The sequence below is a fragment of the Pseudogymnoascus verrucosus genome, assembly GCF_001662655.1.
Source record: "Pseudogymnoascus verrucosus strain UAMH 10579 unplaced genomic scaffold scaffold_46, whole genome shotgun sequence".
Taxonomy (NCBI): domain Eukaryota; kingdom Fungi; phylum Ascomycota; class Leotiomycetes; order Thelebolales; family Thelebolaceae; genus Pseudogymnoascus; species Pseudogymnoascus verrucosus.
In genome coordinates this window covers 251,582-266,973 of record NW_017263697.1, presented here as the reverse complement: position 1 = coordinate 266,973, position 15,392 = coordinate 251,582, and the positions used below count along the sequence as shown (strand labels likewise).

The following is a 15,392-nucleotide window of genomic DNA, read 5'->3' as shown; positions in this document are numbered from 1 at the left end:
CGAAAGCGGTGTGCGACCACTGCTGTCCTTCGAGTCGGGGTCGACGCCGTCCCTTTTGAGTAGCAACTCAACTATCGCCGCATCGCCTGTCAGCACCGCGTCATGGAGAGACTCCTCAGTCGATATTGCCTTAATGTGCAGTAGTCAGTAGGCGGACATGTATTTTGGATATAGATCAAGGTGATAGGTTACACACATGATAGATGGAGCTCATCGTAATCCAGAATGTTAAATATTATTACCCCGGATTGTCGAATGCACATGGAGAAACCCTGTTGTCAACATGATGTACATCCTGTTTGACGGCCTCGATCCTCCGCGTAAGTGCCTAATTGTCGTAGTGCCAAGACGCCTATGCAAACACTAGCCCTATCCTGGCTAGATACTTAGCTCCACATCAACCTGCCTCGTCACGGAGCGGCTAACGTATTGCCGACTGCCAAGCCATTGCGGAGATGACCATCCAAGTGTGAGCACGTGATGCGTAGGTCAGGGCGAAAAGTGTTGGAGGGATTCAACGGGATCAATTCGACTACCTATTCTACGGTCGGGATAAGCCCCAATTTATACTGTATTCTCGGGTAATTACTTGGCAGTCTCACAGTAGGTTTCAGGCTACGGCACCATCTCCATTCATCCCTAACAAAAAGTCCGTCCTTTTTGAGACAAGCCGTCGGGTTCGTGCATCAGCAATTCACACAGCTATCTAGACTTGAAAGCTATCTTTTCGATCGATATATGCACACGTTATTAAGGACATTTATTCTGCTATCATTCTTGTCAGCCCGCTACCTCAAAATTAGAGCAAGGTAGTTTGCTTACAATTAGGATTTTCAGTCTTTTTTCAACTTTTCCCACAATCGATCTAACCCTTTTACCCCCTCCACCTCATTTTTTCCACCCAACTCCAGCCGTGATTTGGGGAATGAGCATTGGTATTCTAGGATTTTAACCTGGATTGGCATAGATTCAACTTAATTCTCTCATTTAAAGTACGGCATTTCTAATAGCCGTTACCCTTACCTCTCCGCTTCCAATAGCTGTGGCTCTCGCGCCAAGACCACCACCAAAACCGTCCTCCGTTGTCAGCCTTCTGCTTCCCTGTTCCTGCATCCTGTGTCTTCGATCATGACAGCGGCTTCGTGGAAACGGGAGACGGTCGGCTGGCTTCGGTGCTTTGACCTCTAGAGGTCAAGTACCCTGAATCCTGTGTCCGCGATGACGACAGCAGCTTCATGGAAACGGGGTGCATGATTCTGATATCTGCCTTAGGCCTCTCAAAAAACCGCATTCTGTGTCTTTAATCTAGATAGCGGCTTCATAGAAATGGGCTCTGCCCTGTGGCCTAGAGGTCATGTAATCTCAAGGGCAAACGAAGTATAAAAGACCCGCGCACTCTTAACAACTTCATCGGCTTTACTGCGCTTATACAACAATCTACATTACAAAAACCTCAAAAGGAAGGACTAAGTGCGACAAACAACATGTCAGATACCTTAGTATCAGATACTGAAGCTGACGATCGGGCTGGTCTCAAGGTAGTGGCGAGACGTAAGAGGCTAGGAGGTAATAGTATTATTATTTACATACCAGCCTGCGCTAATAGTGCATAGAGAGCCCTATCCGGGATGGGAAATTACTACTAAAGAAGCAATGCCTGCCGCCACATATTAGTGGCCCTGACAATTTGTCCCTATTACCTACTGAATTAAAGACATAAGTTTTTTTTTTTTTTTTTTTTTCGAAATTTCAGACCGAAAAACGCTTTTGAATCTTTCTCAAGTATCTAAGGTGTTTAGGGCTGTCTTTAATAGGAGAAAGAAGGTGTTTTTCCACTCTGCCTACGCTAAAGAATTTAGAAGGGGAGAGCTTACATATCACGATGGAGCTGACGCTATCACCGAACATATAAAAGGAGATCCAAAAGTGGCTCTAATGCTTCTTGAAGCTACTTGGAAAGGCACCTTATATGTAGAAGGTTCAGTACAGAAAACTTGGTTCTTCATGGAACACCTTCGCCACAGATTAGGTGCTCAAGACTATGACACATTGCTTTTGTCTCTACACACTATATACGACCACGTTGTTCTGGAAATATCATGGGCGGCCTGGGCGGGTGCGATTATGGCACTCGAATGCTTAGAAGATGGCTCTGATAAAGTTGTTATCACTGGCATAAGGATGGAACTATGGATCCTAGATCAATTTGCTTCAAGACAGCGAGAAATAATACGACAAGGCGTGTTAGAAGGCCAGGAGTACAACGTGGGGTACGTATTAGGGGCGTTAAAAAGCTACCATGAAATACAGCGGCGTCGTGAGGGAAGAGGCATCTCGAATGGAACCATCATGAAAGGAAGAAGAAGCACACTAACAACCTAGCTGAAGTGCTTAAGGCTATACTCCATCTTCACGTCCAGGAATCTCTATGGGTCAGGGGCTACAAAGTAGTAGCAGAGTTGATGCTCCTCGAGGACGAAGGCCGCCCTAGCCGCCATGCCGATTTTCATAGCGGGGTGCAGTGCATATGCGATCCCTCGACATGTCGCCATACCGCAGATGCCAACGACTTATTCCGTGTACTTGAAGAGATCTGCACTAATCTCATTTCAGAGGGTCAGTAGGTCGAAGCTTGTAACGCAATAAGTGTATTCGAGGGTATGCCACCATACTATAAACACATTGCTACAGAACGACTAGAAAGGGCTTGAAGTATATGGCATGATAAGTGGCCTGATGATCGGGCCCATTGGGAGTCGGACGACGCAGACCTCTAACGTGATGTGATGAGACTATATCTACCTGCTAGAAACAGTTTAGAACAAAATAGATATTAGTCCTCATTGCTCTGATAAGTCAACCATCAATCCGACCATTGATCCGCGATCTTAGGAAATCCCTCCTCCTCGAATTGCCTCTGAACCCGATTTCTCTAATCAACTTTTGATCCTTGGCCGTCATCTGACGATCCGCGGGTGTCAGTTGGGTACAGGTCACATGCTCGGAAATATGTGAGACATTATAAGATGAGTATATATTCATTCAGTCTAGCGCCTAGAGTCTGAGTTCTCTCAGGGGAACTCGGCGAATAGTTACAGATAGATCAGTAGATAATACAATACCTTTGATGCTTCCGATTAGACTGCTACTGCTGGACGTCGCCCCTTTCTGGTTCGTTGAGCGTAGCACCACCCATACAACAGTCGAGAGGCCCGAGGCAGACATCACAATCGACCAACCGTTTCGCGTTTCCAGGAAGCCGCTGTCGTGATCGAATACACAGGCTCGAGGCAGATTTCGGAAATCGACCAACCATTCCCCGTTTCCATGAAGCCGTCGTCGTAATCAAAGACACAGGATGCGGCCTTTTGTGAGGCCCCAGGCAGATTCAGAAATCGACCAACATTTTCGCGTTTTTAAGCGTTCTTAGGCCGCTTCGGCGGTCGTCGAAGGTGGAGATGGACGTGCCCAGTGGCAGTGAAAGTAAAAGCAGCAATGGCCTAAGAGCGGGAACACGGAAGCGGAAGGCTGACAACAGGGGACGGTTTTGGTGGTGGTCTTGGCAGCAAAAGCGATGGCAGCTCACAGAGAATTAGGCATCTCTGCCAGAGATGGTCGCTGAATGAGACGACTTTGAAGTTCCTGTTTATGGAAACTTGATAACCAGTTGCTGTATCGTGAGAGTGGTTCTAAGGCCAATGCCGCTTTTATCTAAAAACACCACACTAAATCACGGAAACGGTAAATCGGCTGTTCAGAGGTTGATTGTCTAGAGGTACGGAGGCTCCGTACTGCATCCACAATATACAGGGGTAGATGCCTTTAGACGCAGAGTAAAGCGCAGACATTGGCCGATGCACCTTCAACATTGGGGCAAGGAGCTGGACTCTCCGAACCAATTATTAGGCTTGAATCACGCGTCCCCATGTCTAGATCCAAATCAATTCTAGGCAACCGAGCGCTAAAGTGTCGCTGCTTTTCCCAGACTTCAGAAAGGAGAAATCAGGAAATGGTAAACCGGCATTAGGGGGCCCAAAGTCGAGCGGCATCGATGGATTAATACCACTGCTTATAGTTAGTGCTATTCACAAGCAATCTATATAATGTCTTAAGGCTAGTTCTCTCCGGCAACGTACTTTGAGAGTGCTCTTGATTCCGCGAGAAGAGCGTTAGCGGCGTTTGTCGACATTCCGAGCGAAAAGGCGCTGCTGCGCACAAATGCGCCGGCAGGCGGGAGGTGAAACTAGCGGGCGGTATTTGTGCTTGGGGGTTTAGTTTTGGTGAGCATAGGAGGGAATGGTTGTGGTGACAGGTGGATGATATTGTGGATGGAAGACCGCGAACTGAGCGATGGCAATAGGAAGGAATGGGTGGTTTATATTGTTCAATTGTTTAGAGTACGTACGTACTGCAGGGGGTTCTCGGTGAGCCAGTTGGGGTAGTTCCAGGCGTAAGTACCTACCAACGCGAACCACTACCTCTGTACGTGGCGGAGTGGAGAGAGCCAAATCGCGGGACAGCGGTTACAGACATCGAAAGAAACACTCCAATTTAAACAGTATCCCAAGAGGTGTTCTAGGCATAAATAACGTCCGTCCCTGAGTGGCGAAAACCCCACCGTGCCGAAAAAAAAGGTAGGTACTTTGACTTTAGGCATCTCAAATTCTACACATTTATTGATATCTCTTACATTTTTGCATGAAACGTATTCTACAGCTACTCGTAAGCACCCTAGACCACTCCTTTAAGAAAATTATGTTTGCGTTGCCACTATTGCGACTGATTTGCAGAGGGTTTGCATTTGTTACGAAACAGACTTCCCCCACCATAGCTCCACCACTAAGCTCTTATTATTCCCAAAACGTATAAGAGGGTTGTACCCGAGCTCTTAAACCCTCACAGCCAAGCGGGAGATCGTCATCAGCCATGTGGTGGTAGTGCGGGGCAAATTCATGTATGGTTGCCATGGAAATTAATACCTCAAGCCAAAGCGACTAGTGGTTTTTCGGTTAGTGTATATTGACCCCCACGTCTGAGATGTGAACTCGCTTATGTCATTATGTGGCAAGGCTGCGTGGCTCTGTTTTACCCACGTGATAAATCGCTTCACAAAAGAGATCAAGGTTACCGTAGAGACCTCCAATAATCCGAAGCTGGCGGGCTCCCGGATCAATAACGCAACACAACGCCGCAACTCATCACTAACCGAGCAATGAATGATGTGAAGAGATTCTCAGCTTTGAAGCCTACTGTCCCTCCATCTGCTGATGGGACACCGCCAGATAGGCAGATTCCATTTCCTTTGACACCTCCAGCAACCAGTGAATCGCAACAGTCAACGTCTGATCCTCAGTGCTGCGACGCTGGTCTGGGTGATCCTTAGCTAGAGTAGCCTCTCTGGTCTCGACCACGTGCTCTAGCTCGGCTCCCTCTTTCACCTGTCCGTTGGCGTGATGCAATTGCAAGTGCGTGCTGCGATTTCAGCCGGCTTGGGTGATCCTTAGCCAGAGTAGCCTTTCTGATTTTAACCACCTGCTGTAGTAGCTTGACTGCCTCTTTCACCTGTCCGTTCGATTGATAGGCAATCGCAAGTGCTTGCTGCGAATCAAGCTGGTTTGGGTGATCCTTAGCTAGAGTAGCCTCTCCAATCTCAACCACCTGCTGTAGTAGCTTGACTGCCTCTTTCACCTGTCCGTTTGATTGATAGGCAACTGCAAGTGCTTGCTGCGAAGCAAGCTGGTTTGGGTGATCCTTAGCTAGAGTAGCCTCTCCAATCTCAACCACCTGCTGTAGCAGCTTGGCTGCCTCTTTCACCTGTCCGTTCGCCTGATAAGCACCTGCAAGTGCGTGCTGTGACGCTAGGCGGTCTGGGTGATCCTCAGCTAGAGTAGCCTCTTCGATCTTAACCACCTGCTTTAGTAGCTTGATTGCCTCTTTTACCTGTCCGTTTGCCTGATAAGCAATTGCAAGTGTGTGCTGTGACGCTAGTCGGTCTGGGTCATCCTTAGCTAGAGTAGCCTCTCCAATGTCAACCACCTGTTGTAGTAGCTTGACTGCCTCTTTCACTTGTCCATTGGCCTGATAAGCAATTGCAAGTGCGCGCTGCGACGCTAGCCGGTCTAGATGATTCTCGGCTAGAGTAGCCTTTCTGATCTTGACCACCTGCTGTAGTAGCTTGACTGCCTCTTTCACCTGTCCGTTTGCCTGATAAGCTTCTGCAAGTACGTGCTGCGATGCCAGCCGGTCTGGGTCATCCTTAGCCAGAGTAGCCTCTTCGACCTCAACCATCTGCTCTAACAGCTTGACTGCCTTCTTATAATGTCCTAGATTTACCAAGCTCCTTGCTTGGATGTTATATAATGGCAGAAACTCTTTTGATAGTTCATCGGGCTTTTTTCCAAGTTGAACAAATATATCTTTTAATAGGCCGTCAAGTTTAGAGTCCTGCCGCATGTCTAGCAGGATCCAGCCACATTCAAGAAGAATTGGAACAACTATAGGTTCAGACCCAAGTGAGACTTCCCTATTATTCCTGATGTCCACAAAAGTCTGGACATGTGGTAGTAGTCGCCTCTCTTGTGTCCGCCATTGAGTATTGAATCGGGAAAGCGCAAGCACACACCCAGTAGATATCCAAGTTATGCCTTGCTTCTCTAAGTCCTGACGGTCCTTGGCCCAAGCATGTATTAAAGGGTGCATTGATAATCCGGGCGAGCCATCTAAATTGTGCTGGGTAACCAGAGAAAGTGATGCTAATAAATCTCTGGCCTTAGTGAGGCGGTAAGAATCCCATTCGTCATCATCTGCCATTACAAAGGCAGGTAATTGTAAAACGTGACTTGTAGTCACATCTATACCACATTCCTCTATACGATTAGTGTGGAGAACTTTTCTACATCCCTCCCATGTATTTTGAAAGAGTTGGAGAGGGAGGATGCTAGAGTCGAGCATTGAAAGAATTCCGAGTAATTGCAGAGCGTCACTTGCAGCCTCGCTCTTGGACTGCTTTAACACATATGCCGATGCCTCGAAGGTCGCATAAACATCGCCATACGTCGACCGTGCTTGTTTTGGCCGGAACTCTAGCAGTCGCTTTCGCTGCCGTCGATATTCATTTGGGTATTCGTGTAGTTTGCAGTGGCCTCTTGCAATATACGCGCCAGCCTGGATTAGCGCGAGAGTATGTGATCCTAGTAGGTGGAGAATTTCTGTAGCTTGACTAGCGTATAACGACCATGAATCTTGAGGAAGGTTAGCTGCTTTAAATAAAAGCTCTTGAGAATCTTGGTCTTTAAGAGCCTTTATAACCTCAGCCCCTACTGTATTATACTGACTACATTCAGAATTTCGAGATGTTATAATAATAGCACCGTGAGTCCCAGATGGAAGGTAGACCTGATAGTCAAAATCTGGGGTGTCAGCGTTGTCGAGAATAAGGAGCCAGTTTCGCTCAGCTTTTGCAAGAGCTCGAAGAGCACTAGGAACATCTTTGACCGCGGATCCAAGAGTTTCTGCAATAGTGATAAAGCCATCTGTAGCAGTGGAAAGCATGTCAACGTTGACCCAGAATATCCCCCAGAATCTGCTCTTGTAAGCTAGGACAGCAACACCAGAGGCAAGATTAGAACATACTCCTTCCGCATCAGGTTCGCAACTTGCAGACAGATTTCGCTCTTTCCTTGTCCTCCTAGCCCTGTAATAACGAATATCTTCCGTTTGTCAGTAGGAGGAGTATTGATAGTGGACAAGGCCTTCTTCATCCGATCCAGTAGCTCGATACGCCCTGTGAATAGATCATTGACAGGACGGGGCACTATCCAATGTACATTTCCAAAGATTGTAGCGCCACTCCCTAAAGTAATGAGTTAGCAGGTATTTCCTCATGAATAATAATTCAAAGTTTACCACGCCATACCTGAGTGTTGTCGAATGGTGTATTTCTACTCAACTTTAGTAAAGATAGGCCAATATAGTATCATCTAGCTCACACTTATCAAGGCGGCAAACGAAGGATCAGTTTTAACTGTAGACTATCAGCCTAATGGTTCATTAGAATTGCTACGAATAGTCCTCATTATACACACTCTGCTTTAGCTTCATGTTCTGGATACAATCTCGCACCTGAAACTTCTGTGCTGTGTGAGTTAGATACCCTCCTGTCGCTGATTCTATCGCGCCCTTCTTCTTGTACTCGTCAAGCCCAATGGTCTGCAGACCCTGATCAACATTAAAACGAAAGTATCGGCTTTCGTCAAAATGCTTCGCCCACCTGGCTATAAATTTCTTCTCTGTATTCTCCGTCTCGGTCGCGATATCCACCACAGTCTGGCCGAGAAACTTAAATATGCCATCTTCGAATGCCGTCTTGCCGGGGTTCCCCGTCCCAATTGATATAAAACACTTGACTAGAGGCTTCAAATCTCCAGTTTCCGAACACCAGATGTTTGACGCCTCTCCCTCAACTTCGTCCACTGGATTATTTGCACCAAGGCCGCCATCAGCGAACGCACGATCCCCAATGCTGACGGGATCAAAGAATGTTGTAGCAGCGGATGTTGCAAGAGCAGCCTGGCATATCGTCGCATGAATATTCGGCTCGTCAATAAGGCTATAGCTTCGGAGACGGACAATGTCCTTCGTGTCGCGGTCGGCAGTACACACAAAGCTGATATCGTTAGAACTGCATCTTCTTGTTTTGGTAGAGCACTCACGTTCTACATCCACGCTCAGTCCCATCATTGAACAAGTCTGTCTCGGATACACCACTCTGTGCTACCGCCTTTCGGATCGCACTTTCCAGTTTGGCCGAGTCGAACCGCGGCTTTATTTTACCCTTTATGTTAACTGGGACCTGACTTATTTTCTCACTGAAAATGGCTGCCGCGAGATTACTATATGCGGTAATACACTCATCCACGTCCATCTCGAGCCGGCCAAGCATAATCGCAATCAATCTTATGATTACATTAGTAGAGGCTTACTATAAAATAGGTCTCCTCACCCGCCAGTACTTGTACCTCCAATAAGGTCAAATAGTTCGCATGGCTTCACCGGCGGAAGATTAGCAGTCTTCTTTCGTTCGTGATTTAGCCGATCCATAATGCTTTTTAATATGTAGAGCGTTGAAAGTCCTCGCACGCCGCCGCCATCTAGAGACAGTAGACATAGTCCTGTTGTATCGACTGGATTAGGCTCTCTGGCATGCTTGGTAGACATTACTTGCTGCATGGTTCGATCGATGTATGAGATTGTCGTTGCTCTTTAGATAGAAGTGAAGCGTAAAGACGAGACCGTCAGCTAAATTGATTGTCGCGCTGGCGGGCTGAGGTTGATGAGTCTTGAGTAAATGCCTCATCAGGTGACGTGCGACGCTAAAATGCTCCGGCGCTTCAAGGGAGTGCGACGGCCCGTAGCGTAATCAGGGTTCCACTAAGACCATTCGTGGGGCCGTCGATTCGTGGCATCAGTTTTCAAGTTTTTCCGGCTCCAGGTTGCCTTCTTGGCTCGCTGGCGTGTGGCTTGAAATTAACGTCTTTGGCAATCTCACACGTGATCTGGTCCCAACCAAGAGGCACTGACCGAAATTCACAATTTACGACAGTCTCACGACCATCGAAGACATGTCAGTGAACTGTGCTACTTTCTGAATCTTTCTGAACAATTGTATTCTGTCATCACTGATCCTCACTAGAGGATGACTGGTGAAAACAACTTCGCACTTCGAAACAAAATGTGCACGGCTTCCCAAAACCACTGCCCTTCCTGTTCCACTATCCACGGCGGAGTCTATTCTCAACACGTCTGACCAAGCGATGCTTACGACGGAGGCACTCGACACCGCCAACATCGTCGATGTCATTGCCGACTTATGTACGGCTTCGAGCACCTGACGCGCAGAGACACGACGTGCAGAACGCCGGACACAATACTACAAATATCCCTCGATACCATCTGGCATTTGAAGGCGGGACTGCCGTGATGAGCGCGAAAGACCACTCATTGATAACTGGCAAGAGGTGATTCATTGCTATCTCCATTCCATTGCACAGAGAATATGACAGACTAACTGTAGCATAGTAACTATTCGCGAGGCCTGCCTCATTCGACCAACAATACAATAATGATCTATAAGCCCGCCGGAACAATCTGCCCTGCATAACCTGCGCCTATATCATCCGCGCCACTGGTGCCGTCATCCGCGCCAGTTCTGGCTCTGGCTCTGGCTCTGGCTCATCTGCTTCTGGTACAGCACTCTTACGCTTCCGACTACGTATTCCCTTGCCGTTTTTTACCTCTTTCACAGCATACGCCACTTCTGGCTCTAGCTCTTGCTCACATGCCTCTAGCGCCTTACGCTTCCGACTGCGTTTTCCCTTGCCTTTTATAATGTCTTTCGCAGCACGGTCTGCTCGTGCCTTCACGATATCCTCATAGCTCATCACCTTCGCCTTCCCTACTACTGTTGACTTGGTCGAACGGCGAACTTTGGATTCGTTGGCTATTGTGATCAAGGATTGCTTTTCATCTCGGAGGAGAGCAACTTCGGCGAAGGACATTTGGGCGGCGTTAGCAAGCTTCTGTACATGCCTTTGTTGGCGCTGTGTACTAGACTGGTCCTGTTTGATAAGATTATGCAGCGACGTAAGAGCCTCTGCTGACACTGGAGTCACAGGCGAGTTTAGCACTTCGTCTTGAAGACAAGAACCCACCCCATCAGCATGTGGAATGGTTAGTTGAGAGGGGGGCTTCAGTATAGTTTTGAGCACTCTGTCTGGGTTGAATGGAAACAAACCACTTGCAGCCCATGCAGCAGTGATATTTCTCTTCGTGAACGCCTTATCCCTTGCAGGGCTGTAGAGAGATGTGAAATGCTCCTTGCCGATTGCATTTGTAACCCGATATAGTCGTTCAGCTTCGTCGCGATATGCTGCCTTTAAGGGGGCAAAGACTCCGACGTCACAGGGCTGGAGCTTGTGAGAGGTATGAGACGGGAGACGACATAAAATTATGTTGTTTTCGAAACAAAACTCCAACACTTCGAGGGTTTCGTGGGTCCCAAAGCCGTCGCAGATGAGCACCCGTGGTTTCCCGTTCGCCTGTTCTTTGGTTTGGGGATCGAACACACACGTGAGCCACTCCAAGCTAATCTTGGAGTCGGTGTATCCAGATTCGGACCATGCGTAGTGCCATCCAGGGGTAGGGAACGTGGTCCAGTTGCTTCGATGGGTAGTCGCTGGCCAAATAATCAATGGTAACAAAGACCTACCGTTTGCACTTATACACTCAATGGCAGTCACCATCGTTCGCTTGACGCCTGCGCCTCTGTAGCCCCGCGGATCGTCCTTACTTACAAGGACTTTGACAGAGCCAAGCATGCATAACATAACTCCCGTCTCGTCCATATTATACACATTTTCCGACAGAATGGTCGGATCTTTTACTACATTCTCAATCACCTCAAACCAGTTTATAACCTTATTATAGATGTTATTGTCATGACGTTTCCAGTCCATCGCCCTCAGTCTCCTTGATTTGAGTGCTGGATGACGCTTTATAAAGCCTTGAGGCCAGTTCTTGCCTGGAGGCTTGATCGCCTTATCTGTCGTAGAACGTTGGCGGGCGATACTAAATGCTAGTGAGGGTATAAACTTTATTCGCACATGATTTCCGAGATCAGATGTTAGTTTCAGATACTTTTCAAGGGCTTTCTCTTCTGACGGAGTGAGGTATAGTTGGCCTTCGGCCTTCTCTTCTTTCGAGGGTCGCCCATGGTCACGGTGGTAGACGGTAGTGAGAGGGACATCTTTACGCTTTGAAAAAGCATCGTATGTCTCTCCCGGCAAAAAGCCCTCAGTAAGAGCTTTACTGGCGCGGTCGCTCATGGCTTACTTACTGGTGAATATGAAGATAGTGACAGGAACAGTTCAGTGGCAGCTCAGCCCAGAGCGAAAGCAGTTGGTCGCTCATGGAAAGTTCCAGAAGAAGACCTACAGTTCAGCCTCGCCAACCACAACCCTCATCAGCCACACGCGGTGTGGCTGATAAGAGCCTTGCCAGATGATGACATAAGCGAGTTCACATCTCAGACGTGGGGGTCAATATACACTAACCGAAAAACCACTAGTCGCTTTGGCTTGAGGTATTAATTTCCATGGCAACCATACATGAATTTGCCCCGCACTACCACCACATGGCTGATGACGATCTCCCGCTTGGCTGTGAGGGTTTAAGAGCTCGGGTACAACCCTCTTATACGTTTTGGGAATAATAAGAGCTTAGTGGTGGAGCTATGGTGGGGGAAGTATGTTTCGCAACAAATGCAGACCATCTGCAAATCAGGCGCGACAGTGGCAGCGCAAACATAATTTTCTTAAAGGAGCCGTCTGGGGTGCTCAGGAGTAGCTATAGAATACGATTCATGCAGTAATGTAACAGATATTGATAAGTGTGTAGAATTTGAGATGTCCAAAGTCAAAGTACCTCTTATTTTTTTCGGCACAGCGGTTTTTTCGCCACTTAGGGACGGACGTTATATGACTATATCCTGATATCCCATGGCCTACATATCTCTACTCTGATTTAGCCTGTAAATGACGGATCCACAGCTTCAAAAGAGCGCATAACAGTATGGGTCGGTATCGTCGAATTGAGCAAATATCACTGCATCATTCTGGGATACCTAAGTTGTGACCAAGGTTGGGGCTTATAAGTCATGCTGAGTTGCTGCGTTAAATAGGATGACATTAGGATACGTGGTACGGAAATAAATAGCTGCCCTGCTTAACAACTGCCAATTGTGCCCCGAAAGAAATCCCTATCCCGTATAGCAAATATGTGACAGCAAATGACTGTCGCCATTTAAATTAGATTCTACGACCTAAATCGTCGGCGAGCAGGCGATAAAGGTAATCGAGTCTCCCTGCCTCCTCTTCTTGCCTGGTAAAATGGCAGGATCAAGCCGCCTCTTCCTTTCACTAGCAATACTAGCACGTACTCCATCCGAGGTTTCGACAAAGAAGATGAGTGCCTTTGCGGCAGAGAACATTGAGAGTTTGCTAGGATCCGCTGGGTACAACGCCTCTATGACAGCCTTCCTAGCTGGGGAGAATTCAGTGGCCGTAATCGGTTTCTGTAACTGCGATTCGTTCGAGGACGCGAGAATTTTCGAGGCTCGCGATTTAAACCATTCAGCCCTAAACTTGAGGTACTCTTGCCTTTTCAGGTTCTGTTTTCGCTGATGGAACTTTCTGCTGGAGTTATAAAGCTCCCTTTCAAGAGCTGTTACGTTGGTTGAGGAACGATCAGCACCTAGCAAAGCTAATTCTCGGCGAAGGAGTTGTCGAACGAGTTGTCGATTCTCATCGATGGTTTTCAAATCTCTGTCTGCCTGCATGATCTGTTCCCAGAGGTGGTCTGGTAAAGTTTGAGGTGCGCTCCGGTCTCTCAAGAGTCGCATACCTCGTACGTCGTCATCATCATCATCGTCGTCTTCATTTTTGACATGCGTTGCTCGACCTTTAAAAATCTTCACAGCCGAGTGACGTGACAGATACGCCCTAGTAAAGACCGCGGAATTGCCTTGGCCCGCAATTTGATTTCTCTGTGCAGATGATGTATTTGGATCCCCTGTTTATTTGTTACTTTCTAGACGTATAATGAGACTATGTTGTGTGACTTACCGTCTAGTTTGTTTAATCCCCCTCGACGCACATTATATGCGGTCATCCTCTGGGGCCAGCCACCCGCTTCGCAGACTCTCTTTAGTTGTTGCAGTGCTGACCCTGATGACCAAGCCAGAGTCTTTGATATGCGCTTACTTCCGCGCTTCTCCATCCTGCGGAGAATGGGCTGAGTACGAGCTGCAGCTGCAACTGGAAGGCGGATGGCGCTCGCGCCATCCGGGATGAAGCCTTCGAGATGGAATAGTTGGTGCAAGCTCGTGATATTCTCGAATGCTCGATCCATCCACCCAAGTACTAAGAACAGAAACACAACTGATGACCCTAGATCTTCCAAGTATTTTTCCTCGATGGTTAGTGTCAGACTTCTCTAAGGTTAGTATAATCCGCATTAATGGGAGTTGTTACTTGCAATTTTGAGGGATCTAGCCGTGCACCTTTCATATTATGAAATGTCACATCGAGCCTGTAACGTACACCACCCTGCTTCTTTCGAATGGCCCACACCTCTACATCCTATTGATGGTTAACTTAAGCTCTTTGATTGGTGTAGATGCTTACTTTGTAGCACAAGGCAATGTTACTATCACGGTAGCACTCAGAGCGTGTAAAAGCGCCAGGTCTTGATGCTGTAGCTCTCAAGAAGGCTTTAAAAAAAGCCCCTTGCACTCGCATGCGTTCATTGAGATAGCAATGTGTATCTTCAGTCCAGAGGTATTTCAGCATCTCGGAAACGTCTTCATCCGTTGCAAAATTCTTGTCATATGTTTTAGACGTCAGGTGCAGTTCAGCCGCTAAATCATTTTGAATGTACTAGATATTATCAGTTAGCGTCCAGTCTTCTTTCTCGTAAACCTAAGTAACTCACTTGAACAACGCCATCCTTCACGTCGTCGGGAATGTCTATGCCATGGCGATCCGCATACATGTATGAGAATCTGCCAACCCTCCATACCAAGGTGCTTATGCTTGGTCTAGGACCTAGTTTTCCTTTATGCGTTATAGCAAACCATTTGAAGTAGAGCTGAAGCACCGACAGCTCAGGGCGGATTTCTGGGTCCCCGGGTTTCTCGAGATTTGATCTGAACCTTGGTATCTTTTAATTTTGTAGTCTGTGATAGACATGGGCTAACTCACTGTTCCCAAGACTTTTCCTCGATATCATAAAGCCGCTCAGTAGCAGTTGTAACCTTTTTTTTCGCTTTCATAGGCCGTTGTACTGGCGCTGGCAAGGATGCCAAGTTGGCAAATTGGAGAGAAAGCCATTCTACATCACCAGGTATCATTGTGAAATGATCAGATAAAACAGGAATTAAAAGGGCAAACGTCTTGATTGAGGAACAAAACGATAGACGTGGTAAAATATAATGGGAACAGGAGAGAAAAGAGACAGAAAGAGAGTTCATATACTTAGCCGCAGATGGGCACAGCAAGGCCACTACACACCAGCCAAGGATACATCTAAAAGTGGAAAAACTGACTGTTGGACTTACATTCTAGGCTGAGGAAACCGTTTCGTGGATCTAGGAAAACGGGAAACGGGGACCGGTATAAAATGTATAAAGTCAAGAACCAGAAAATAGTCTCTGGTTTCCTGGAAACTGACAGCGGGAATCTCGATGTCGTTTCTCAGGCACGAATCGCGGTGAACGGGAAAACAATCCTCCGATTTCAGTAATCGAAATCACGAAAACTACAAACAGCATCCAGGAA

The 15,392-nt window shown here is 47.3% G+C and overlaps 2 protein-coding genes across 2 annotated transcripts; both read right to left on the bottom strand.

The window, feature by feature from the left end:
- Positions 1 to 4,651: 4,651 nt before the first annotated feature.
- Positions 4,652 to 9,482, bottom strand: VE01_08085 (uncharacterized protein). The gene is made up of 7 exons (XM_059463935.1): positions 9,002 to 9,482; positions 8,712 to 8,954; positions 8,085 to 8,665; positions 7,989 to 8,023; positions 7,916 to 7,940; positions 7,633 to 7,852; positions 4,652 to 7,582 (listed from the first exon to the last, which is right to left on the bottom strand). The coding sequence occupies exons 1-7, from the start codon at positions 9,226 to 9,228 to the stop codon at positions 5,380 to 5,382; spliced, it is 3,534 nt and encodes a 1,177-aa protein (XP_059319431.1). The 5' UTR covers positions 9,229 to 9,482; the 3' UTR covers positions 4,652 to 5,379.
- Positions 9,483 to 12,726: 3,244 nt separating this feature from the next.
- VE01_08084 (uncharacterized protein) lies at positions 12,727 to 14,965 on the bottom strand (the record flags this gene model as incomplete). Its single annotated transcript, XM_059463934.1, has 6 exons — positions 12,727 to 13,626; positions 13,680 to 14,044; positions 14,092 to 14,195; positions 14,241 to 14,492; positions 14,548 to 14,767; positions 14,817 to 14,965. The coding sequence occupies 6 exons, from the start codon at positions 14,963 to 14,965 to the stop codon at positions 12,878 to 12,880; spliced, it is 1,839 nt and encodes a 612-aa protein (XP_059319432.1). The 3' UTR covers positions 12,727 to 12,877.
- Positions 14,966 to 15,392: the final 427 nt, after the last annotated feature.

Bases quoted from the DNA above. Each gene is read 5' to 3' on its own strand.
- VE01_08085 (XM_059463935.1), bottom strand. From the start codon at position 9,228: ATGCAGCAAGTAATGTCTACCAAGCATGCCAGAGAGCCTAATCCAGTC. The intron at 8,955-9,001 runs GTGAGGAGACCT...TGTAATCATAAG, and splicing joins GGAGGTACAAGTACTGGCGG to ATTGATTGCGATTATGCTTG. The intron at 8,666-8,711 runs GTGAGTGCTCTA...TAACGATATCAG, and splicing joins ACTGAGCGTGGATGTAGAAC to CTTTGTGTGTACTGCCGACC.